Consider the following 27199-nt stretch of genomic DNA (forward strand, 5'->3'; position numbering starts at 1 on the left):
AAATAACATAATGTCAAAATTCCACTTAAAAACACTCGTTGCAGGCGTTCGCTCGACAAAGTTGCAACTTGAAACAGACACTCCGGAGCAGCGGCGGCTGCGGCGCGGATGAAAGCAGAATCCGCTCATCTCGAAGCTCTCCCAGTGGACCGGCTCCGCGCCTTTGTCAGTGGCTGTCAGCACGGCAAGGCCCAAATTGAACATCACCTACGCGGTGACGTGGGAGTCAAAACAAGCGTTCGGATAGCGATATGCTTGCGCGATCTCAACATCGTACCGCGCCTCGAGGCGTACGACCGCGATATCTGCGCGTGCAGAGGCGCGTAGAAAGCGAGCTTGCGTGCGTCACCAAGCACGCGTGCTTCGAGTGGTGCCGTTAAACACTTGCCACCCTCAACACATTCCATATTTTATTCGTACCATATTGTCACGTGGTGGTGACGTTCAAGAACACAGTAGCAATACTGTGAAAGACAAAACTAACGTTTATTGGGCGAACCTGTGCCCACAAAAACAGGCTACACTTATAGCACAACGATAGCGGCGAACACGGTCGGCGATCGTCGAAAAATCTGATCAGCGGGTCTAGCGCGTCGGCTTTTATACAGCAGTCATCGAATGTTCCAGACTAATCGTTGGGACCCGCATGCCTTTCACAAAGTTCTACACCATTCCAGTCACGCGATGAAATCAGATAACACGAGGGTCGGCGACAACAGACAGCGGATAGAAGCATCGATGACTTTCCAGAAACTTCGGATACATGCAGGCACGTCCCGCGCTGTGCGATAACATTTGTTAAGCGACGAAACGTGGTCGTCCGATAAAGATAAGTACACGTGTCAATATAAGACGCACCGACGAAAATGTAAGAAAACCACATCTTATACATGTTTCGCGATATCTGCGCATCCACAGGAGCGTGGAAAGCGAGCTTGCGCGGGTCAGCAAGCACGCGTGCTCCGAGTGGTGCCATTTAACACCTGCCGCCCTCAGCACATTTCATATTTTATTTGCACCATATAAAACGCACCGACGAAAATATTGTAAGAAAACCACATCTAGCTTATGCACCGGAAAACATGGTCGTAAATCAATTTGCCAAACATGTCCTGTTAAGCCAGTTCAAGTAATGTTCCGAGAATCGAACAAGCTTTGAGGTCAGTGGAGTATTTATTGTAGAGTACTTGGACATGTGCACCTGTGGCCTGTACTCTTCAGCCAGTCGGGAAATCACAGTGGCAAGTGAAAAACATTAATTTCATCCAGTCACCTGACTTCCACAGGAATCACGTGGCTGACAGCAACGCCCAGTGCCAAATGAAAATCTCGCGCAGTTTCTTGGCTCAGGGCTTTCCACAGGGACTGGTAACAAAGTCTGTAGCATCGACTGCGGCGTCCAGTTTTGGCGTCCACGTAATCATCGACAAGTTCCATGCTTCGAAGCAAGTCACCCGCTGTGTCGTAAATCAGCGCCAAGAGGTTCTTTTCATTGAACCCCTCGCCCAACCAGAAGCTGATATCATGCGTGAACGAAGCGGTCGGATATAATGGGCCGGGCTCGGGAGCAGACCGTGGCAGGAGCAGGCGCCAGTCACCGAGGCCACTGGATGCAAGTGACAGTAGTTCAACGTGAATGCTTACCTCGCAAGGCACAATTAGATTAATAATGTTATAATTATCTAAGTTTAAAGATGACAGCACATTATGCCCATTGGGTTGCAGTGAACAGCTATTTTCTTCATAACTGCAGTTGGAAGATGTGAGATTTAATGACGAGATAAAATTTTTGGGAACACTGCCACCAGACATTGGAGACCTTGGTGACTTTACTGGAGCTCGAAATGTGGCCACGTGCAGGCCATCACAGTATGCGTGGCAGTCATCTTCAGTCGCTGGCTGCATTCTCTTGTTCACACTGTCCGGAAACACAGCTGGGAAAGAAAACATCAAAGTGTCTCCACAAATATCTTGAAGTGCAAGCAGGACATCTTTCATCCTGGAACGATCCCTCACATCAATGTCGAGAATGTGGCCAACTGGTGGATGAACGGGAGAACACGCGTGCGATCTCTCCAGGTAACACCTCCATGCAGTCTCCCCCACAGCGGCATCGTCGACACCATCTTTGGCAGCCCAAGATGCAACCAAGTTATCAAGATCCAGTTCAAGCGCACTAGCCAGACGGTGCACAGTTCTACCCAGTGGGGTTTTGTCGGTAGCCATCATAGACCTGCACAAGACCATGACAGTACTGTGAAGCAGTCGTGGCACTTCATTGAATAATTCAAAGATGCTTCACTGGAAAATGGAATGATCAACAATGAAGTGAAATGAAGACTGTTTTCACAAAAAAAGCATGTGCCCCAACATAACTTGTCAAACTAATGATGACTACAGGCTGAGACTTCATGCGGCCACATTTTTATCACTTTGCTAAAGGAATGCCACATGCGATGCAAAAAAGGACGGAAAAGAGGGAGTAATCTCCGAGGCACTTATTTATCAATGTGCCCCATAACTTCTTAAAACTTAGGTTTAGTTTTAGGGCACGAGACACTTTGCAATAATGTATAAAAAATCACCACCCAAGGACTCCGTAGAGATAGTTAACCAGCGAAGCTGAAACAAGCTGCCCCGGTGTTTATCCCTTAATTAATCCCCACGGCTCATTAAACAATGGCTTGATAGGCTGCCACATCCTCGGTGCACAGTTGCTACTTGCGCTCGGCTGCATAAGCCTGTTCTTGTGCCCAGGCTGCAGCATCGGCACGGCGGAGACGAGCTCGTTCCCGGATCTGCTCGCGGCGTTGCTGATAGAAGGCTGCCTGCTGCTCATGAGTACATATTACACGTGGCCTACGCATTTTGGAGCCGGAGAGAAACTACTGTGTGCGCGCTCGGCTGCAATGGAGGCCAACGACGTCAACACTGGCGTAGCTAATCCAACACCGCCTAGATAGCACAAGGCTTTTTCACTCCGATCCATGACGTCATGTTACCTGGCCCGACTGCCACAGAATCTAATGAGGATAATAATAATAATAATAATAACAATAATAATAATAATAATAATAATAATAATAATAATAATAATAATAATAATAACTTCATTTGCATCCGAAATACACGATGCCGGAGGCCTACAGAAAAAGCTGTCGCATTGCAGCTTGACAAGGCCGCAGGCCCCCCTCACTGGCAACTTCACGTGGCAGTCAGAAAGTTATATAATATATATGAGTTATAGTCAGCATTCACTGAAATCCATGCATACAAAAAGATAAAGCTCATTCCATATTCAGACATCGTCATACAAATTACAGGTTATGAAGTACAAACATTCAGCTTTCAAGACACTGTTTATCCATACAAGAACGCCGCAAGAGACCATCGCACACAAAATGCACCGCAGAAAGCACAGATAACTTCGCAGTAAAAGTGCAGCAAAATTATACACTAACCATACTATTCTTGTTTCATTTTTGTTTTCTTCTTCTACGCACTAAAGTATTTTCGAAGGTCCGCAAAAGTAATTTTGTCAGGCTCTATATTTTGTTTCTGTAGTGTATTCAATAGCCTTGGCAGCCGGTTTTTTAACATTTGTAAGCCATATGTTGTCCTACAAGTATTATTGCCCATGTTTCAAAATTTAGCGTATTATATGTAGTAGAGTGATATTTCAACCTTGCTAACTGACGCAAGAAACAGGTATTATTTTTTATCTCTTCTTTATATCGCTTGTACAGGAAATAATCATAAATATTTGCTACTGGCATCATGTTGTTGTAGCTGCGAAATAAGGGCTCAGACTGAGCCACGAGTACGATGCTTCACAGCGGTACAAAAGCGCCTCTAGTGAATGCGGTGTTGCCTTAGAAACGAGCTGTTTCTAAGGCGTGCGTCTCTTGCTCAGGCGCACATTTCGTTGCCGCGCCGAACGCTGCTTTGCTCGACGCTCACCGCGTCCAATGCGGGGCGCGTAGTCGCTGCCCTGTAGCCCATGGTCTTACACCCCTTGGCGGGTCGACGGGAACGCTGTCGCGTTCCACTCTTGAAGGCGAAGAAGTAATGCATGCGTTGTTTCTTCGTCTAACCGAACCAAATATAGCCAAGCAACAGCAGTTCACCAGGCTAAACAGTGGTTCAACAACTAAAATAAAGGCTAGTATGCTTCGCATCCTGGGCTTAACCTTACCTAAGCCACAGCCATTTTTTTTTGCAAGACATGGATTTTTTGCAGATTGGTTTGCATCGTAGAGGCCCAAACTAGGTGACAATAATTAAGTCTGGAACAAAATAATGTATTGTAAATTAGCATCATTACACTGCGTGGTAGTATGCTTGCGTTCCGATATATGAGGCCAATTACATAGGAGAGTTTTGTTGCTAACTGATCAATGTGCTCGTCCCAAGACACGGTATTGTGGAAGACAACACCTAGTGTTTTAATGGAAGGTACTATTTCAATTGGAGTTGAGTTCAGCAGATTCCTTTGATCCTCTTGTTTCTAGCGTGAAATAAGACTGCCTTTGTTTTCCGTACATTTATTTTTAAGGCATTTCCTTCTGTCCACTTTTCATGTTTACCCAGGATTTCGTTGGCATTGCGAACTATTAGGTTGATTTTTTTTTCTCACAAAAATATACTCGTACCATCTGCGTAAATGACGAATTTTACTTCTGGACATATACTTACAATGTCATTTAGATAAAGATTGAAAAGAAATGGTCCCAAGATGCTGCCTTGAGGGACGCCGCGAGAAACTGCTAATGGATCCGAGTGAAAGCCTTCTATGCCTACAATTTGTTGCCTATTTCTTAAATATGAATGGATTAGAGAAGCAGCAACACCTAGCATACCGTATCGTTCTAGCTTCCTAATGAGCAGTTCATGAATAATAAGATCAAAGGCCCTTGAAAAATCTATAAAAATGCCCAGTATTACATTTTCCTTTTCGATTTGATCTAATGTATACTCTTTTTGTGCAAGAACTGCCGATGCAGTGCTCAAGCCTTCACGGAAACCATACTGGCAGTCAATTAAGATGTTGTGTTTCTGTTCGAATTTTATGCGAAGCATATTACGAGGGCTCAACCCAGCTCCTCAGGCGCGGCGGTGACCATGAAATCACGTGACACCGTGACGTCACGACAGAGGAGAAGTGGCTTTGGCTCAACTCTTGCAAGACGGGCTGGGTGGGAATCGAACCAGGGTCTCCGGAGTGTGGGACGGAGACGCTACCACTGAGCCACGAGTACAACGCTTCAAAGCGGTACAAAAGCGCCTCTAGTGAATGCGGTGTTGCCTTAGAAACGCGCTGTTTCTAAGGCGTGCGTCTCTTGCTCAGGCGCACATTTCGTTGCCGCGCCGAACGCTGCTTTGCTCGACGCTCACCGCGTCCAATGCGGGGCGCGTAGTCGCTGCCCTGTAGCCCATTGTCTTACACCCCTTGGCGGGTCGACGGGAACGCTGTCGCGTTCCACTCTTGAAGGCGAAGAAGTAATGCATGAGTTGTTTCTTCGTCTAGCCGAACCAAATATAGCCAAGCAACAGCAGTTCACCAGGCTAAACAGTGGTTCAACAACTAAAATAAAGGCTAGTATGCTTCGCATCCTGGGCTTAACCTTACCTAAGCCACAGCCATTTTTTTTTCAGTCCCTTGAAGATTACTTTTTCAAAGGGCTTTGAAAACACGGGCAATATAGAAACAGGCCGATAATTGCCCATATAATTTTTGTCACCCTTTCTATAGAGTACCTTAACACGAGCAACTTGCATTTGGGGTGGAAATATCGCTTGTTCGAGGCATAAGTTAAATATGTACCGTATGCAAGGAGCAAGCAAAGAGGCAGCATGTTTCAAAGGCTTCGCTTGCATCCCGTCAACACCCAACGCACTGCTGCTATTTAGGCTTATTATTACCTCTGCCACTTCAGCTTCAGTGACAGGGTCAAGGAATACCGAACCGAATTGTAGTAAACATTTTTTAAATCACTCGTTGCTGCCATTTGACCCGCGGTGTTCACAATATGCTCATTGAAAGCATTGGCGAACGCCTTCTCTGACAACTCGCTGGCATTGTATTTTATTTCACGAACCGATTGGTTTTTAACATTATATTATAACACTGAGTTCAGCTTCTTCCAGAGAGCATTGGAGCAGCCAGAAAGGGAAGTAAATAAATTATTAAAATGCTGTTTTCTTGCGCTTTTCAACTCTTTGTCTAAACTGTTACGGAAAGTTTTAAACTTTTTCAGTGCATCTGGATCTCTTTTCTTAATAAATTTGCTAAACATTGTATCTTTCTCCCGAATTTTTGCTGCCAGGTCGGAGATTATCCAGGGCTTACGAATTTTTCTCCTTAGTTTTAAGCGTACAAAAGATAAGCTCTCTGTATATATAGGTTTAGGGATTTTAAGGAATTTTTCGTAAGCTGCGGAAGCATCTGTAATATTATACAGTGTCCCACGATACCAACGAAAGTTTGTCTACAAATGAGGAAAGATTTTGCGGCGTAATACGCTGTATTAAATTTGCAGGCAAATTTTTTTTCATGAACACCTTTTTACTACAGCATAAAAAATAGGCCAATGATCACTCAACTCAGCCGCGATAACTCCGGCTCTGATTCTCTCCGGCGTTACATTTGTAACAAAAATATCAATCAATGTCGACGTATTCAGTGTCACTCTTGTTGGAAGATTAATAACATTTGTAAGGCAATTTGATTTTAATAGAACGTCCAGCTTAACCTTTGACGGATCACTGCTCAACATGTTAATATTCACATCACCACCAAAAATGAGATCGAGAAGGCAATCATTTACAAACGCAAAAAAACCTTCTAAGTATTCTATTCCCGAGTAGGCAACAGTGATTTAGCGTCACCGCTTTCATCACATCAGCCTTGTCAATGAAAATTTCGGGCCAAGTAGCGCCTTGGTCAGGGCCAGGCTGGCCTTGTGCTATCTAGGTGGTGTTGACTAATCGCGCACCTTTCTTTTTTTTCTCGCACGTGCGCAGGGGTTTGCGCCGGAGGAGTTTTCGGCATAGAGGGGACCGACAGACGGAATGACGGACGAATCGGCTAGTCATATACAGCTTCACTGTAAAACTATGCAGACTCAACTACAATTGACATTTACGCAATGCAAAGTTCAATAATACTTGTTAATGGGCGAGTTGGTTCATACTGCGAGGAAATAAATGTACTGCGGGAAATTCAACGCAAGGACGTAGTAAGGGACAAGGACAAGCGCTAAACTTGAACTACTTTTATTCTTCGTCGCTCGTAACCCGCCGCGGTTGCTTAGTGGCTATTGTGACTTCGGGGCAGAGGACAAAGAATGGACTCTTTCCGCAGACTAAGAACAGAAAACTTTATGCAATATTAGGGAGTTTTAGCAGTGCCATATAACGGTACGGTACGTGCGGTATATGGTACGGTATACATGGGTTGAACGTGACGTCAGTTCCGGCTTGCAAATCGAGCATGCGCCATCTTTAAGAACGACCGCATCTGGTTGCACGCTTCTAGTACACTGTAGCTTTACCGCCTACCGCCGCGCCTGATGTCGTTCGGTTTATCTTTGCGGCATGAAGGAAAAAAAATTTGCACGCGCTTTGTTTATCATACTCTGAAGAGCTCGTAGGACCGACTCGGGCACGTTACAGAGCAAAGATCGCACAAACCTACCGCGATGACCGAAGACATTTTAGCTGCTTGCGCCACTCAATGCGCACGGTAATTTAATAATAACTATGCGCTTAGCACGAATAACTATGCGCTTAGCACGAAATATTCATTTTGACGAATACTAGAAAGCTTTAGCTTGCCCATACACGCATTATTTTTTTACAGAAGTGCCCGGCTATGGCAAACGTAGACCCGGTCACAAGGCCGGTAGCGACACCTTGTGACACTTCGTAATGCAACACGTGAAACCTCTTGTTACATAGGTGTTCTTATCTAATCAATACATAAAAAAGGTTTGTTTCTTGTAAATTGCACCGCTGCTGACACTTTACACCAGCAGACAAGTCAAATATAGTTAGTTACTGCAATAAAAACTCTGCATCCCCTCTAAGTAAACTCTGCATCACTAGATGGCGCTGCCAACCTGGTTCTTTTAAAGCCACTGTTATACTTGTTGCCACTTCTTGACAGTAAACTAGAAGCAATTCTAGTATTCTAGTACACTGTAACTTCGTCGCGCCGCAGAAATGAACTTTTGCCTTTGTCGTATCATGGTGAAAAAAGCGAGACGTGGCCATGCGCGACGTGGACTCTGTGGCCGATGCCAGTTTCTCACTGTTTCTGCTTGGTGCGGCTCTACTCGCAAAACACGGCGCGAGCCGAGCCTTACCGACTCCGTCTAGTATGCTGTACGGAAAGTCTTTCCGCATGGTGAAGTACGCACATGCGCAGTCCTCGACCGGTACGGTATTCAAATCAAATCAAAGTTTTACTTCATCTCTCAACAAAAAGAGAAAGGGGGTGGCGGGAAAAAGGTGCATTACTGCAGCTTGACTAAGCCCGGCCCCCTCTGGTACAATTCGACCGCACTTACCGTGCGGTAACTTGGCACATAATAGCTGTAAGAGCTCAACAGACAGACTGGGCGGCTGGAAGCGATTCTCGCATCAGAATGGGCCGGTTCTCCTCCCCATCGGCAGAAACCAGTTTGGCGACTCATCGTCGGCAGGAACCCGGCGGTGCGGATGATGACGTCACCCGCATCGAATTCTTAATTCTTCGCGGAGATGGCTGGGTGCTTCTTGAAGTCCCCTCTCGTGTTGAATTCTTGATTCATCGCGGAGAAGTGGGAGCTCTCGTCGCGTCGATGTGGGCACGTAGCATGGCAGCTCCCGTCGCCTCGATGATAAGCACGTGGTATGGCAAAACAGCACCCAAGGCGTTTTGGGGCCCCCAAAAAATAGCGTCGAAGCCACTGCGCATGCGCGAGACGCAAACTGCGTTTGGGTTTTGCATTTGTTTGGGAACGCTATTTCACCTATTTAGCGGAGGCCCAAATAGCGGCCCCAAAAGCTTTGCGTCAACAAACATGGCGGCACCCGTCGAAAGGAGAGGCCCTACCCCCTCCGCCCGCTGCTGCTTTTTATTTTTTTTCCTGTATGGCCACGATTTTTGGGCCACAATGGCGTCGTTGTTCTGATTTTGAGCGCTCACACGTGTTGCTCTGGTAGGTTTCGTGCCGTGGCAAAGGCGCTGTGCGGGCGGATCTGCATTAGTCACCGTGTCTTGTTGCGCTGTGTTACCTGCACCGTGCTCTGCGCGCGAAACCAGGCGCAGCGCGGCGTGGTTTCGCAACAGATGTAAACAAGAGAGGAGGGTGGCACAAAAGGCGGAGCATCGCCATGAGCAACGCCAACTTCCGGCTTCACTTTTGCTTCACAAAGAGTGACGTCAGGGCCTCTCCTTAGTTCCCTTCCTCCGTGGGTTTAACCTAGCACCAAACTGGATTCGATTCGTGGTAACGCGTGAAGTTCGCAAGCTAGATGTGACTGCGGTTATCGCTTTCGCTCAACTAGCATCTGTTATGAAGATTGATTCATTAGACGCCGCTGATTCCGAATTCGCTTGTGGATTTTATGGCTCGTAGGCCTAACACGGCTAAGCTTGGCTGGTTAAGGCACGTAAAGTTGGTTTGCTCAAAACTAAGGGTAACTAATTGTTTGCTGCTTACAGGATAATATCTAAATTGTAATTAAACCCGAATACACGCCAGTCAAAATTACTATTCCTATCATAAAATTGTATACTTAACTTAATTATTTCTAATAGCTTTTCTTTGACGCCGTAGTGGCGCTGTCAGCACAAGACGCTATCCGCAAACGCAAAGCCCTATTCTAAAGCTCTTCACTGCCGCGTGCCCCAAGGCTAACACATGCAGAGCTCTTTGGGGCCCCTATTCTAAAACTCTCTATTAGACAGTTTTAGTTAGCGTACGCTACACGCTGTAGAGTAGCGTACGCTAACCAGCGCACGTTTTTTTGCAGTTTTAGTTGGCGAGGGAGATCTTCGGATCTGAGAGGCCATATGCCGTCGTTGCGGCTATTTGCCGACTTTAGCGATAGGTGGCGCTGACATCTCGAATGTTTTGCAAAAAGCCGGGCAATACACGACGAGAAAGACGGGAAAGCAGGTAGTGCGCGGGAGGTTCCTCAGGGAAGATGAGGAGACGGATGAGAATGGAGAGCGCATCGAATCAACCGGCACACACGTGATGTCGATACTAGGCTGCAGAAAATGGAGGCGTTCCAGGAAGAGCTTCTCAAACAGGTGCAAGAGCTCAAAAATGAGCTAAACAGGGAGCGTGATGCACGGAAAGAAGTTGAAAAGAGACTTGAAGCAGTCGAGGAAAATCTTAACAGGGCCACCATTGTGAACGAGAATGTGCGTGACAATAGAACGCAGACCCCTGACGCGACAGGCGAGGGAGGGTCAGCGAAATACGTAGAATTTATGCACGGTGATGAAGGGTTAGCTGGAAAGAGTGGCACCAACCTTGAGGCCGCCACGCGGGAAAAGCAGGAGCCCAGTGGACAATGCCCCTTTCGAGTCCGAATCACGCGGAAAAGGACAAAGGTAAGCAGGGCGAAGTAGGAGAGAGTGAAAGGGTGATTATGGCTGGCGACTCAAACCTGGCTGGGTGCTCAAAAGCAATTGTGGAGAGGGTGAAAGGCGACAGAAGAGTGGTGCTTGAATAGGAAGGTACAGCACCAAGAAAGACGATCACAAGTGGGGAGAACGACACAGGACAAGCGCCCCATCTTTTGAACTCATTTTGACATTTCCAGGGCGGACACTGGGTTCGACATGAAGCGAGCAAAAGAAAAGCTCGCGGAAAATGCCCACGTGCGCAACCTTGTGATAGTAGCAGGTGGGCTAAATGACGTCCTAAACAGTAAAGGGCCAGGACGAGCCCAGCGCATGGCGACGGGGGTGGACGACTTGCGCGAGCTATCCCCTCAGGTGCAGATCGTAGTGTGCACGGTGCCGGAGGTGCCTGTACGTGACAGCCACGTACAAAGAGCCGTAGTGGCTGCTAATGAGGCAATATGGAAAATGAGCCAAGTGAAAGGCTTCGAGGATGTCGAACTAAACAGGGAAGTGAGAAGTTGTGGTGGTTTTAAACGAGACGGGATCCACTTCAATTACAGGCTGGCATGAGAAGTGGGCTGACGACTTGGTGGTCACGCTGTCGCATCTTTAGGGGGCCCGCGGGTGCTCAGGAGGTCAGAGTAGATAGTAATGAAGAAAGTCCCCAAGGGGAACATCAGAAGAGCATCGCCGTCGATAACAGAAAAAGGAGGAAAGCAAGAAAAAAAGCTCGCCATGCAATAGGCTACATAAACATGCAGGGTGGCAGAAGAAAGGAAAAGTGGGCAGAGATTGAGGAGCAGTTACGCAGAGAACAAATAAGGGTGTATGTGGTTACAGAAACGCACCTTAGAGACTCAGAAGAGCCGCCAGTTATTGAGAAATATGTTTGGGAAGGGTGCAACAGAACTAAGTCAGAAAGAAAGGGAGGGGGAGTCGGAATGCTCATCCATCAGGGAGCCAAATAGAAAAGAGTAAATTCAAAATGTCAAGAGCATCTTTGGTTACCCAGTACAATGAGTGGGAAATAAACCTGGCTGAGCGTTACGTATTTGTGGACCGGAAAAAATTGCACAGAGAAGAATAAAGAGTTAGTGGAATGCATAAGCGCTGATATTACGGGTTCCAGGAATGGTGCTGAAATTGTCCAATTAGGTGACATGAATGCCCACATACGGGATTTAGATGGCTATACCGACAATAACGGGAAATCAATGCTAGACCTCTGTGAGCAACATAACCTCGTTATCGTGAATACAAGGCCTAAGTGTGAAGTACAGATCACATGGGAAGTGAGAAACCGGCAATCGACCATTGATTACTGTCCGATGACAGAAGGAATTCATAATAAGTTGAGAGAAATGGTGATCAATGAGGAAGGGTTTAGCAGCATAGGGAGTGACCATAAGCGCATCGATTTGAAAATGGGATATGCAGTTGGGAAAGAGAGCAAGGAGAGCAAAATGGCCAGTCCGAATTTCAACGCTGAACAAATAGCAAATACAGTCACTAGAGTTGAGGAAGAACTTGGCAAATGGCAAAGTAAAGAGTGGGAATACGGTGAGCTTCTAAGTGTAATAACGACAGACACACGGAAAGAGAAACAACATGTTCGTTCGAAGGAAAAAAGAAACCGAAAAGCTGGTAGAACAAGGAGATACGAGGGCCGATCGTTGAACGGCAGAAAGCATATTGAGAGCACAGGCAGGCAAAGAAGGCGCAGTTGCCGCGGGATGAAGTAACCAGTAAATGGGAAATATACCGGGAGAAAAAGTCTATGGTTCAAGCACTGATGCAAGCAAAATTAAAAGGTGAATGTGAACGTTGGTTGTCAGAAATACGTGAGGAAATGAAGGCAGCACCAAGAATATTTTGGAAACACATAAAATTATTAAGCAGAAAGTCAACAACAATACAACAACATATCCTAGACGAAGATGAAAACAGACTGGAAGGAGAAGCGGCAATAAATTACATCCGAAAAGTAACAGCCGAATCTTTCCGAGGCAATGACGAGGTTGTATTTGAAGAAAAAAGAAGAGCATGAAAGAGACCCAAGTGGTAAAGGAGCTGGTGCTGGCAAATTTAAACTGGAAGAAAGCAGAAGAGAAAATTCCTAAGCGCAAAGCCACAGGGCTAGACGAGGTTCCCGTTAGGCTGATAAATGAACTGGGACCCAAAAGTAAGGAAGCTCTGGTGAAAGCAGTGGAAAAAACTTTAAAAGATAGACGAATACCAGACAGTTGGCGACAAAGTAGAATGAATTTATTTATAAAGGTAAGGGGGGAAAGACAGGATTCCCTCGTATAGACCGTTGAACATTACATCGGTAATATACAGGCTAGCAATGCAGGCAGTCAAATTAAAGCTTAAAGTACGGGCAGAGAATAATGGCATTTTGGGAGAGCTTCAGAATGGCTTCAGAATAGGTAGGTGTTCGAATGATAACTTGTTTGTTGTTACTCAGTGTACATATTGAAATATCAAAAGCAGAAAGCAGACCGTTGTGTGTGGCCTTTTTAGACATCACAGGAGCCTACGACAACTTGGACCGCAACATATTGTGGGATATTCTGGAAGGGGAAGGCTTAGGTAACGACTGTCTACAGATTTTGAGAAATATTTACCTTGAAAATACCGTTTGCGTTGAATGGGAAGGGGTGAGGAGCGAGCAGAAAGTTCATAACAAGGGACTCAGGCAGGGGTGCCCTTTATCCCCGCTGCTGTTTATGATGTACATGGTGAGGATGGAGAAGGCGCTAGAAGGAAGTAATATCGGGTTTAATCTCTTATGCAAACAGGCGGGTACAGTAGTAGAACAGCAACTCCCAGGTTTATTTTATGCGGACGACATTGTGTTGCAAGCTAACAAGCAAAGCGATTTGCAACGTCTGGCTAATATCTGTGGACAGGAAGGCAACAATATAGGTTTGAAATTTAGTGTTAGAAACTCAGGTGTTATGGTATTCAAAGAAAACAGTGAACAGGCAGTGGAGATACAGGGCCAAGAAATACCTCGGGTGACAGAATACAAATACCTTGGTATATGAATAAACGAAGGCAGTGGATATATGGAAACACAGGAAAAAAACATAAATATAGAGGGGAAGAGAAATGCAGCCATAATGAAGCACAGAGCACTATGGGATACAATAGGTACGAGGTCCTCCGAGGTATGTGGAAAGGTGCTATGGTTGCCGGACTTACTTTTGGAAATGCGGTTGTTTGCTTTAAATCAGGGGTACAATCAGGACTCGACGGGAACCAAAGGTCAGTGGGTCGCCTCGCATTGGGCGCTCGCGGGAAGACTACAAATGAAGCTGTGCTGGGTGATATGGGTTGGACTAGTTTTGAAGTGAGGGAAGCTTGCATTAAAATTGAATATGAAGAACGGCTGAAGAATATGGAAGAAAGTAAATGGGCTGGGAGAGTGTTCAGGTATCTGTACAGGATAAACATTGATTCACAGTGGAGGAAAAGAACTAGGAAGCTTACCAGCAAGTATGCGGCCTGTAGGGTGGGCAACACAGCAACAAAGAAGTTCAAGCAGAAAAGCTGAAATAATCTCATGGGTGGCGGCAATGGAAAAGAAACCTGCCATGAGTAGCTACTTAAGAGGAAAAAAAAACGAAATCAGAAAAGAGACCATTTATGATAACTCAAAGCGAAGCTCATGACTTTTCGAAGCGAGATCGGGATGCCTTAGAACACACACCTATAAAGCGAGATATAAGAAGGAAGAAGCATGTGCTTGCTGCGGTAAAGCTAGGGAAACGACGCAGCATGTTTTATTAGAATGTGAAGACGTCTACCCAGCGTTCGATTTAGGCACCAGTGGCCTCCTTGAATCCCTTGTGTTCAGCGGGAGCAATGGTAAAGCAAACATCCGCAATAGGCATTAGTAAGAGGCGATTGGAGGATTGGTGGAAGAAAAGTAGGGAAACGACAAAAGACGGAGACGTACAAAAGCACAGTTCGTTATTGGGGATCAGAAAATTTGGCCGTGGTAATTCATAGTGTCTTTTTTTTTTCATTGTTTAACCTAGGTGGGAAATTAGGCAGTATAATGGCGAGAGCTTGGTGCTGCAACCCATTGCCCCGTTCCAGGGGACGCTCATAACATCCATCCATCCTTTTTGGGTGGGGTAGTTCATAGTGTTTTTTTCCTTTTTTATTGTTTAACCTAGGTAGGACATTAGGCAGAATAAGAGCAAGAGCTTGGTGGCGCAACCCACCGCCCCGTTCCAAAGGGGACGCTCATAACATCCATCCACCCATCCATCGATTTCTTTCGTTAGGCGATCTCGAAAACACCACAAGGTTATCCATAATACTCTGTCGTCGAAGCGGCCTGAGACTAAGCGAAAGCCGTTTACACAATCATTTGCTACGAACGAAGTGCATGTTACAAAAGCAACGCCAAGTTCAATTCGAAGCGGGCAGCCGGGACCGCCGCCATGCTTTCCGGAAACCACGCAAAAACGCTAACGGTAACTCGTTTGCGTTCCATACACCCGCTATTTCATTTAGCGTTCAGCGCATGCGCAGTGACGACCCGTTATTTCTAAGCGTACGCAATTGTATAGCGTACGCTATACTAAGGGCCGCATTCTGAAATGCTCCTAATCTTAGACCGTTTCCCTACCTTCCGCAACGAGTCCTCCATGCTACCTAAACGTTAGGCGCCCTTGGAAAACCACCGTGAATTCTAAAGGTTCCCTTTCACCTTCCCTGCGGAAGGAGCGCCTCACCAAAGGAAGTTTAACGCTAAAGGCTTCTGGTTTCGAGATTACTTACAATAAATTGTAAAATATTTGTAATGAATTGCCAAGGTAAAGTGCCAGGACTGTTAAAATTGTATTTCTATTCTATACTGGGGCATTAATTCCATTTGTTTGGTTAACAACGTAAAAATAGTTCAAAAATGATGCATATGGCCGGAAAGAAAACTCAGTCTAGCAACTATGGCAGCATCTGAGCGCGGTTACAGTACAGTGTACTAGAACTGTTCTAGTACACTGTAGGTTACAGTGCACTAGAACAGGCACTGTAGTTCAGGAAGGGCTCGCTGCTGAGGCGCTTCATGTAGATAGCACAAGATGGCGCTACAGAAACATGGGCTGTACGGAACCGATGGCGCAGAGCTTGCGCTGCCCATTATTATTATTGTAATCATTTTCTGCCGCAGTCAAATAGACGTGCAAATGCTCGGCGGATGTTAAGATGCATGCCCGAAACTCACTTGACATAAGAGATGAATTATACGTGCACTCCTAGGCCATCTCAACGCCCATTAGATGGATTTATTAACTTGACAGCAAATGTTTTGCAGAGACCGATCGTAGTGGCGTAAAGCCATTAAATCTGTTTTGAGCCACGTTACCATGTAACCAGATATTATTTGGACGGAAAAATAAAACTGATTGATTAACGAGTTTAATATCCGCAAGCAACACTCGTGCTGGGAGTAGCACCGTAGTAAAGGCTTCCAATTGATTTGATGCAATTCGGAGTCACACATTTTTTATTTTTTTTTGCGGTTCTCATTAAGAAAACAAGTGCCCGCGACCCAACATCAAGCGCTTAGTTCCTCAGCCGCTGTTGTAGAAGACAAGACAAAACATATATATATATATATATATATATATATATATATATATATATATATATATATATATATATATATATATATATATATATATAGCGTAGCCCAAAGCCATGGAGATCGACCTTCCCTGCTTGGCATTTAGCCTCTTTCGCGATAAACATTTGTCCCTCGTTTTTTCATTCTGTTTCGCGAATCCCTCACAACGACTACATGTGCACATACCGTTTATTCGTGATTTTTTTTTTATTTACCTCATGAAGTGCTCCCGTCAGGCTCATGTCAGGCTTATGTGCGATTATGAGGCACACCGACATCCTATATTTCTATGAAAGGAATCAAACAGGTAAAGGCGCCAAGTAAAAGGGATCCATGAAAAACTAGACACAGTATGCGAAAACACAGAAAAACAATGTGAGTACCCAAACAATGGAGACTTACAGCGGAATTAATATGCCTAACAGAATTCCTTAATTCATTTCTGAATAGTATTAACAAAATTAGCTTTTTGAATGCACCAGAAGAAGTTGTGCAGTTAGATAAAAAAACACGAAGAAGTGTCAGCATGCATGTTGCACCAGCCTGCTAAGAACAGTGGCTAACTTTCAAGTGTAATTTCCTTTTTCGTTGTGCTTCTCTCGACGTTAAGACTTTTAACAAAAAAGCACACAACTGCTCATGCGAAATCATCAGCATGCAACTTGCAGCGTACGGCATAGGCAAACTTAGCTTTCAATAGAATCATGACATCGATTATATGCCGCAGCTGCAAAGCTCCTTTTGGCTGAAGAAGGTTGTAAATATACCCTCAAGTTTCTTTACGTTTCGTTTCGTTTCTTTAAGTTGCTTCAAAAAGCAACTTGGAGGAATACAGCAAGCCTCCCTTGTCACAAATTTCGTGAATTTTGAGACTATGCTACTGACATTAAAGTTCTGCTAAAGAAGAGAGCGGCAGTCCTCACATTTGTTGCGAGTAAAAAATTTTTGTGCGATATACCTTGCCATATTATGGATGAGTCGGTCATCGCTCGATCCCTTCCTTCACGTAAGCCCAGTGCTCTAGCGGAGCACTGTACGTTTAGCCTTTGCTTTACAAGCGTCAGATTTCTAGCTTCAACTAACTCATGAAGTGACGCAACGTCCCGTTCCTTGCCAGAATACCAGGTAAGTGAAGTGAAGTAGCGATACCAAGTCTTCGCTGGCCTCTGTGTTCACTGTTTGCATTGCCTTCGCCAAGTTATGAAAAGACAGGCAATTCAGGACAATAAAACATTGAGACGGCGTTGAGTGATCGTTGGATCCGCACGACTACCTCACAATACCAAAGTTCTCAAATTTCGCCTAATCTAGATGTCAATAGGGTCAATAGATATTTACAACCCGCTCCTTCCAAATATTCTGGCAGTCAAAGTGCTGCACAATGTCGGACGGAGCCCATATACCGTCGACGGGCTCAAGAAGCCGCCAAGTCATTTTGCACGCGACTCCTAGCGCGACAGAAACTCGAGAAATTTCTTCACAGTGCTACAGGGCAAGCACGCTGCAACCGGCCGCAATGCACGGAGAACGAGTCCGTACAGCCCGTGCGACTGCAGCGCCGCCGCATGCATCCTCCGCCGTCTGAACACACTGCCCCTACTCTAGTGCACTGTAGCTGTACAGACGCGTTCTCCGTGTGTTGCGGCCAGTTGCAGCGTGCTTGCCATGTGCTTACTCTGAAGGGCTCTGAAGGAATTCCTCGAGTCTCTGTCTCGTTGGGAGTCACATGCAAAAGAATTGCTATTTTTTGGGCGTAAGCTGGAAATCTGACGCTGGTAGAGCAAAGGCTAAACAATACTCCAGCACTGGGCTTATGTGGAGGAATGGAGCGGTGACCGCCTCATCCGTTATATATGGCAGGGTATGTCACGCAGAAATTTTTTGCTCGCAAGAAATTTGAGAACTGCCGCTCTCTTCTTTTGGAGAACTGTAGTGTCAGTAGCAGTCTCAAAATTCACGAAATTGGTGACAGGGGAGGATTGCTGTATCCCTCCAAGTTGCTTTTCAAAGCAATAAAGAAACTTGAGGGAATATATTTAGAACCTTCTTCAGCAATGAGGAGCTTTGCAGTGACAGCATAGTTGATGTCATGATTCTAGTGAAAGCTTTAAATTTGGCTATGCCATATATGCTGCAAATTACACGCTGATGATTTCACATCAGCAGTTCTGCGTTTTTGTGTCCTAACAAGGCTGCACTTTTACGTAAAAGGTGTTAATCAGTGAAGAGAAGCATGACGAAAAAAGAAATTGCACTTTAAAGTTAGCTATACTGTTCTTAGCAGGCTGGTGCAACATATGTATGCTGACCCTTCTTTGTCTTTTTCATCTGAATGCACAACTTTTTCTGGTGCATTCAAAAAGCTAATTATGTTAATATAATTAAAGATGAATTAAGTAATTTATTTGCACATATTATTTCCGCTGTAGGTCTCCATTGTTTGGGTAGGAATGTACTTGCACTGTTTTTCTGTGTTTTGGCACACTGTGTGTAGTTTTGCAGAGATCCCTTTTACTTGGCGTCTTTCCTACCTGTTTTATACCTTCCATAGAAATGTAGGGTGTCGGTGTGTCTTATACTCGCACATGAGCCTGACGTTCGGGAACACTTCATGACGTAAATTAAAAAAAATCACGAATAAACTTATGTAGTTGCGGGGGGCTCGCGAAACAGAACGAGGGACAAATGTTTATCGCGAAAGAAGGTAAATGCCAAGCAGGGAAGCTCTTTGGCTTTGGACTATGTACGTGCATGTTGTTTTGCCTTCTCTTCTACAACAGCGGCTGAGGAACTAAGCGTCTGACGTTGGGTCGCAGATACCGCGGCCGCTTTTTTATGAATGCGAACCGCAAAAGAAAATGTGTGCGCCTTGAATCCGAGCTGGTTTAATTCAATTCGATGTCCTTTACTACGGCGTTATTTGCATCCGACTTTTCCGTTAGAATAATTTCTGGTTACGTGGCAACGTGGCTCAAAACAAATTTGACGGCTTTACGCCATTACTTCTGTGTCTGCAAAACCTTTGCTGTCAGGTTAATAAATGCGTCTAATGGGCGTTGAGATGCGCTAGGAGTGCACATACAATTCATCTCTTATATGAAGTGAGTTTCAGGGATGCATCTTAACACCCGCCGAGCATTTGCACGTCTATTTGATTGCAACAGAAAACGATTATCAAAATATCAGCGTGCCGCGCTGGCACTGCGCCGTACGTTCCGTACATGGATGGATGGAAGGTAGGAGCGTCCCCTTTGAAACGGGGCGATGGCAGTTGCCACCATGCTCAGATTTTTATTTTGCCTTTTATTTTTATATGTGTTGTGTGTTATTGAATTTCTCGATTTTCTTTAAATACGTCTTCTTACCCTTTTAACCTTATGTCACCTCTCTGCTTTTGAGCCACCAATCCTCCAATCGCCTTTTGCGAATTTCCACCGCACATTTATTTACATGACTATCATTATCTCTGAACCCTAGGGCCTCAGGAAGGGTGACTGTGGCCGCATCGACATCGGGATTGATACCGTCACATTCTAGTATGAAGTGTTCCATTGTTTCTACATATTTACCACACACAGTACATGTGTTTTCTTCTTCGTTAAATTTCTTTTTATAGCTCCGCGTTCTAAGACATCCTGATCTAGCTTCAAAGAGTACTGCCTCTTGAGTTATCATAAAACGCTTCCTTCCTGATCTGCTTTTTCCAGTATCGATATAGTTCTACACTATGCTTCTTTTCTATTGAATTTATCCAATTTTTACCTTCCGCATTTTTAACCTGTCGTTTAATGCTCTGTCCTTTTTCGTCCTCGTGTCTGGCATACTTACTGGTTAGCTTCCCAGTTCTTTTCCGCCATTGTGAGTCAACGCTCTTTCTGTATAGGTATTTAAACACCTTAGCTGCCCACCTGTTATCATCCAATTTCCTCAGACGTTTTTCGTATAGGATTTTACTCTGAGCTTCCCGTGCTTCGAATGATGCCCAGCACAGATCTCCCTGTACTGCTTCTACTGCTTCTCCCTGTATCTCCCTCTACTGTAGCAGGGGGCGGCAGAAAGTTAGGTGGGCGGATAAGATTAAGAAGTTTGCAGGGACAACATGGCCACAATTAGCACATAACCGGGGTAGTTGGAGAAGTATGGCAGAAGCCTTTGCCCTGCAGTGGGCGTAGCCAGGCTGATCATGATGAGAATGCACTACATAGTAGCACCCTCTTCGCGTATGCCGCCTTGAAATGAAGTTTATCAGATACCATTAGTCGCATGTCTCTGCTCACAAAATACTAATCTAAGCATAAAGCAAACGAGTACTCTCATGTGTTTTTAGTCTGTTCCAGCGTTATTAGTAAACCTCAGCTGAAGACTAACACTTCTCCTCTCCATGCGTGTTCTATACAAGGCCATGCTCACTCAACATCATCCAAAACTGCTGGCTTCTTTTGCTGATAGGTGAGCACTTGTTCAGCACATGAGTAAAGGCAATACTGTCGCCGAATGATTTTTCGGACTCCAAAAATTTGGACATGCTCGATTATTCGGTCTGTTTCGCAGTCCCGCCATTCTCCCAATAGACCATAATTTATAACTGCCGAAAGTTCGGACAATCTTCGAGCCAACTCGATCGAGAGCACCACCGACTCTGACTGGTGCATGGTTTGACTTGCTGAAGGCCATTTTTGTTTTGAACGGAGCCTCCTTGCTGCCCCACGAAGTGGCACTACTGCAAATCCCCGCTCATCATCATCATTTCTGCCTGGTTCGGTAGAGTGGCTACAGCAGTTCCAGTCTCAGCTTAGTAAGCTATGTCAAGACAATCCAGCAGCTGATTTGTTTCTTTCTTCATGCACGATGCTGCGAGTAGGCCACGTTTTTCATTTGTGGGACTGGTGTCGGCATGACGGCGTGGTGGTGTTTGCTTTGTGTGCTGTGTCGAGGTTGCAGTGATCCAACGCGGCATACGGAAACATCGCATCAAGTGTCTAATGGCGCCGACACTGCCCGTGCAGACTGTGCTGGGGAATGCCAGAAAACGGGTGCCAGGAGGCCTAAGATTTGTCGCCTTCTGACGTGCTCCCTACTGACACCGAAAATGTTCTGCCGAGACCTGCACAGTGGTCGCACAGCGATTCCGGACATCGTCTTATTTGACAGTTTCACAGGTGCTGACACTGCTGTACTGACATGCGCAGAACTCAACGACGGCGAGATCATTCGTAAGGTTTCTGCTGCACCGCCAGACAATGACTCAGAGTCGGAAGATGACGCACCATGTGCTATGCTGTCGTTGCATGCGGAGCATGTACAAGCAGTGACTGCGCTTTCAGCTGCCTATAGTGACCGTACGACCCTCTTCAAGATTCAGGCTTATCTGATTGCGCGTAAACGGAATGGCGTGCAATGGCGCATTCACGATTTCTTCTAGCCTACTGCAAAGTCCAAATAAGTGCGTGGAAATAATTTTTTTTTTCTAATCTGCTTTTACGGACACCTGTTTATTTGGACATTTCCGCAGTCCCCATGAGGTCCGAATAAACGGTCAGTAACTGTAGCTTGGCACAGGAACAAGAGTTTATGAGTGGAGCCTGTGCAGGAGTACCTGGGCAACCACATTGTCACAGTGTGTCGTAACATTTCCAAACAGTCTTATGATAAGCAACTTACAGCTCACCAATACCCTGGAAAGAAAAGTATGCAGCAATCTGCCAGTGCATAGGGGCCATGATGTGGAGGATGTCATTTAACAGCTAAGAAGTGTGAAATAAGTGATGGAACGAGACTTGATAGGCACAATGTTAGTACATGGGGGTAGCCGAGTTGCAGTTATCAAGTCAAGTTGCGCAGGTCAATTAATGCAGGTGGTCTGTTGGGGACAGGGATGAAAAACAGTCAAATAGTGCAGCAAATGAAGTGCTGCGGAAATATTTGATGCACATGGATGACGCAGGAGAGAAACGATGGGACACTGTCCTGCACTGGTGCACTCCATAGTATGTGCTCAATCATACCAGAGTCGACTGGCCACGATGTTCTGCCCCACACATGAGGAAGATGCACTGGGCAGCACTAAGACTGCACTGCCCACCAGGCAGAACACGTGTGTCAGGGCGCCCTCAGTGTGGAAGCCTTTGGTACCACCCCTGCACACAAAGGAGAAACTTGTAAGTTGGAATCCTGCATATATTTTTTTAAAATTCATGAGCCATTCCACTATGTGAACGTGGATGAACAGCCGGCTCACCCTCGCATGCTTTTACTCGCACATACAGCATACGGCACGGGGCAACAATTTTATTGCCCTTGAACTTTATACGGTACCTCGCGGTGATGGCGACGGGGACGCCGACGGCAGAAATGCTACTGGATGGTACATACAGGGTGTTTCAGTGAATACTTTCAAAATCTGAAAGGTTGCCTGTGGCAGATAGCTCAATTCTGGTTTATGAGCCGGTCTCTCAAAGCAGCAAACACTACTAGCACAAAAACTGAAATGCAAAATCAACGAATTAACAAGAATTCACTAATTAACTTTTTAGCTAATTATGATTCATATTGCAATTTTCAAATTCTAGCAGTGGACTTCGCAAGGCGGATCTACTTGGAATGAATTCTCAGAACAACACCAGTTTCGAGATATGAATTCCCGAACTTTGCGGAGAGATGCATTGGCATTCTAGTTACTTGTGTGCTTCAGTGCATGAAACGATGCTTTGTTAACAAGTCATCTTGAAAATTAGTTCCAAGTGGCCTTGCGAACTCCACGGCTAGAATTTGTAAATTGCAATATGGACCATAATGTAATTAGATAAAACCTTAATTAGTGATTTTTTTATTAATTTGTCGATTTTGCATCTCAATTTTTTTTGCAAGTATTGCCTGCCGCTTCGAGTAGCAAGGTTTGAGTACGGGCTAGTTGGTATTCCATGGTATAAATCGTCACTTACAGCGCATACATAGACGGAGGACAAAAAGGACGACGTAGACAAGCATTGACTTCCAACTGATTTTTATTTTCAGGAACAAACGTATATACTCTGAAACACCAAGACAAAAGCACCCTCTACAAGCAGCAACCAGACATGAGAATGCATTCAGAATTTATTACCTAAGATGAACGAGAGCGCATGTGCGATCTCAGGAAAACCAGTTCTTTGTCTGTTAGTGCGATTGATGGCTTACTAACCGAGTCACCATTGGCAATCGCTGCTGCTTCAATGATAATTCTGGTACTTTCATTAGAATGCCTAGCTAAGATAGTCGTCTTCTCAAAAATTGGGACACAGCCGCATTGTGCACAGTGAGCACCTAGGAAGCCTTCCCGCCTTTTGCGCACTTTATTGCTGTGTTCCTGTAACCTAAAGTTGAGAAATCTAGCAGTCTGTCCTATATAAGACCTACCACATTTCAGGGGAATCATATACACTACACCTTTCGAACAACCTGTAAACTTCTTCCTATGATTAATGCTGCAAATACTACGTTTCTTAGCAGCAGGATTGGTTCTGACACAAAGCTGGGCCAGTTTTTTTGGAGCAGAGAAAACAACGTCGATACCTGCTCTTTGTCCTATTTTCTTAAGTTTGTGGGATATTCCATGGACATACGGATAACAGCTGTTTTTTTACTTCGTTCATGTAGCTTCGAGTAGACCAGCTCATGAATTAGAATTGTGATATATGCCACAGGCTACCTTTAAAGATTTTTTATCTTTAAAGAAGGAAATAAAAGAAAGACTATCTTATATTCACTGTTCTTAATTGTTACTCACATTTATAAAAATTGCAAGAATCAAAATATGCACTTTACAAAGAGCAATGAAAACAAAGGGTAAGTCATAGTGAAATATTTAGAGCGCACAATTGACAAGGACACAGTGAAGGGGGACAAGCGAGTGCTTACTCACAACTGTTTTATTTTCGGAAAGATATAGAACATATGAATTCATACCAACTCGCCCAACTTTCAGTTCTGCGACAAAGGGTAACTGTCATATGTACACAAGCGGGTGCAAAACAATATCAATGCCGTATTCACTGTGCAGGGTGACAACGAAGTGTTGAGCTCGAGTAGCGCATGCCGAGTAGTGCGTGCCGGCGTTTCGTACTGCTCGGCGTTCAAGGGTGGATCGGGTGGATCGCCTTCTAATATTTCCCTACACTGCCAAGATTGTAACCGCACGTCAGAGTTAGATGAATGCGCAATATTGTACAGGCAAAATAATGAAGATGTGTGTCTTATGGTAGTGGCATGGCATATTTATAATGGTGGAAGTGCATGCGTAAGTCAACCTTCGATTACTTTACATAAGGAAGAGATTAAGTGCCTTAACAGTTATCTCTCACGTAGACCGGCACATGTACCCGACTGACATGTGGCAATACCATTCCTGAGCTTGCGCAGATGAGTCTTGTGTCTTCTTTCTTTTTTCCCCTCAGTGTTCCTTCAGTTGATAGCCGGCGTTCGTGTTGTCCACTTCACCACTCTTGTGTCCTGTCAGCACGCCTCACCTCTTTTTTGCTGGATAGCATGCTGCTTAGCTTCAAGGAAACAATATGTGGCTGTTAATGACTGCATCTTTGAAACACTAGATGTACACTCAGGAGTACCACAAGGGTCGATGCTCGGTACGCTGTTGTTCTTGGTTTATATCTACGATATCTATTTATCAGGGCAACTATGTGTAAAGATCGGACTTTTTGTGGATGATCGTGTTCTTTATACCAGCATAAATCAACATGCTGGTCAAGTCGAACTAAATGATGCATTGCATTCAATTAGTGCATGGTGTGATAAATGGGGCTTGAAGCTCAATGCTTCTAAAACGGCAAGCATAACATTTAGTAACAGAAAAGAACCTTTAGAATTTGATTACACCATTTAAAATTCTTATGTAAAAAAAGAACTAGGCAGGTGAAGTATTTGGGTGTTACACTCACGAGTAATTTAGGTTGGGAACCCCATATAGATAATATTTGTAGTAACGCACTGAAAAAGCTGGCATTTATAAAATAAAAACTATGCCATGCGTCACCTGCTGTAAAGTTAACAGCATACAGAGCTCTCATTAGGCCAAAAGTGGAATATGCGGACCTAATCTGGAGTCAGTATCAACAATATTTAATTTAAAAAATATAAAAGGTGCAGAACTTGGCCTTGAGGTTTATCTATTCTACCTATTCATGTTTCTCGAGCGTGTCAGTTCTGTGGAATAGGGCAAAGATGAAAAAACTTGATAATCATACAATGGTATCCAGATTAAAATTTATCTATCAGCTTTACCATGGTCACCTTAAAAGTCACAGAGTGAAAGTCACAGAGTGAAAGTCACAGAGTGAGTCACAGAGTGAATGTCACATAACTGAGCCGCCAATGCGCTTTGACCATACACAACACAACAGTTAGGCAACCATTCAGTTAACTTAGCATGCACCAATATTCCCTGTTTCCTCATGCTACTTCGCTATGGAATAAATTGCCACAAGTAGTTAACGCTAATACAACACATACATTTGTTCATTTTGTGAATGGCTTTTCTTTATTATTAGCATCCTGCACAGAGGGAAGGAAAATAATTGGTCATCACAGAAGTGCATTGGTCATTTGCGTCTCTTTGCGCCACGCCGTTTATAAACCTGGTTTATTTCACTATAATATTGTTTTTGTTGATGATTGTCCCTGATCAATATTCTGCCAAAAGAAGGGTGCGTAAAATGACACCACCATATCAGTAAAACTTTCTTATGTAGCTTCATGTTGCAGATAGACAACTTCTGTGGCAAAACTTACATGTCACTTTTAGAAAACAATGTTAAAAAAAAATGGCTGTGGCTTAGGTAAGGTTAAGCCCAGGATGCGAAGCATACTAGCCTTTATTTTAGTTGTTGAACCACTGTTTAGCCTGGTGAACTGCTGTTGCTTGGCTATATTTGGTTCGGCTAGACGAAGAAACAACTCATGCATTACTTCTTCGCCTTCAAGAGTGGAACGCGACAGCGTTCCCGTCGACCCGCCAAGGGGTGTAAGACAATGGGCTACAGGGCAGCGACTACGCGCCCCGCATTGGACGCGGTGAGCGTCGAGCAAAGCAGCGTTCGGCGCGGCAACGAAATGTGCGCCTGAGCAAGAGACGCACGCCTTAGAAACAGCGCGTTTCTAAGGCAACACCGCATTCACTAGAGGCGCTTTTGTACCGCTTTGAAGCGTTGTACTCGTGGCTCAGTGGTAGCGTCTCCGTCCCACACTCCGGAGACCCTGGTTCGATTCCCACCCAGCCCGTCTTGCAAGAGTTGAGCCAAAGCCACTTCTCCTCTGTCGTGACGTCACGGTGTCACGTGATTTCATGGTCACCGCCGCGCCTGAGGAGCTGGGTTGAGCCCTCGTAATATGCTTCGCATAAAACAGCAGTTGACCTGGCTAAAACTACAGTTCATACTGGCCAACAAGAGCAGCGGACGCGCCAAAGCAAGTAAAACCATGCAAAGTTTTACTGCACAGACTTTCTGCGAGAAAAACTGGCCGTCCACGATGGCCCGCACAATGAATGCGTGCGCACTAGCAGATGACTCACTTGACAATGACAGCAAAATTGAAGACGTCATGTTGTATAACCCATGCCTCAAATATGTATACGTAGCAAAAAGGTGTCAATATAAATTTGCACTTGAAATAAAGCACCATTATACAGGCACGCGATCGGTCTCAGCACGTGCAGCGAAATTACGTCGAATGTGCTGCGAACCGTGCCCCAATGCAGTTCGCTCGCAGTGCCCTCGCACAATTTTTCCATGCCTCAGCCGGAGAACCACGTTTGGTCCACTCAACCATTGCCTGAGCCCAGCGGCCGAATTGACTGCGCATTAATGCCTGAACCGCACTTCCAGTATCGGTTTCGGGCGTGCGCGTCTTGAACGCTAGCTTTCACACCAGCTGCGCTC

General features: G+C 45.1%; 1 protein-coding gene across 2 annotated transcripts in view; it reads right to left on the reverse strand.

The window, feature by feature from the left end:
• Nucleotides 1-992: 992 nt before the first annotated feature.
• Nucleotides 993-27199, reverse strand: part of LOC135896096 (ferredoxin-fold anticodon-binding domain-containing protein 1 homolog) — a 151254-nt gene continuing 125047 nt past the window's right edge. For both annotated transcript variants that reach the window (XM_065424433.2, XM_070541364.1), the window contains exons 4-5: nucleotides 22274-22405; nucleotides 993-2233 (exon numbers count right to left, since the gene is read on the reverse strand). In XM_065424433.2, the coding sequence (XP_065280505.1) occupies nucleotides 1270-2233; nucleotides 22274-22405 (1096 nt within the window). In that variant the 3' untranslated portion in view covers nucleotides 993-1269. The remainder of the gene's footprint in view (nucleotides 2234-22273; nucleotides 22406-27199) is intronic.

The sequence above is a fragment of the Dermacentor albipictus genome, chromosome 6 (genome assembly GCF_038994185.2).
Source record: "Dermacentor albipictus isolate Rhodes 1998 colony chromosome 6, USDA_Dalb.pri_finalv2, whole genome shotgun sequence".
Classification (NCBI taxonomy): Eukaryota; Metazoa; Arthropoda; class Arachnida; order Ixodida; family Ixodidae; genus Dermacentor; species Dermacentor albipictus.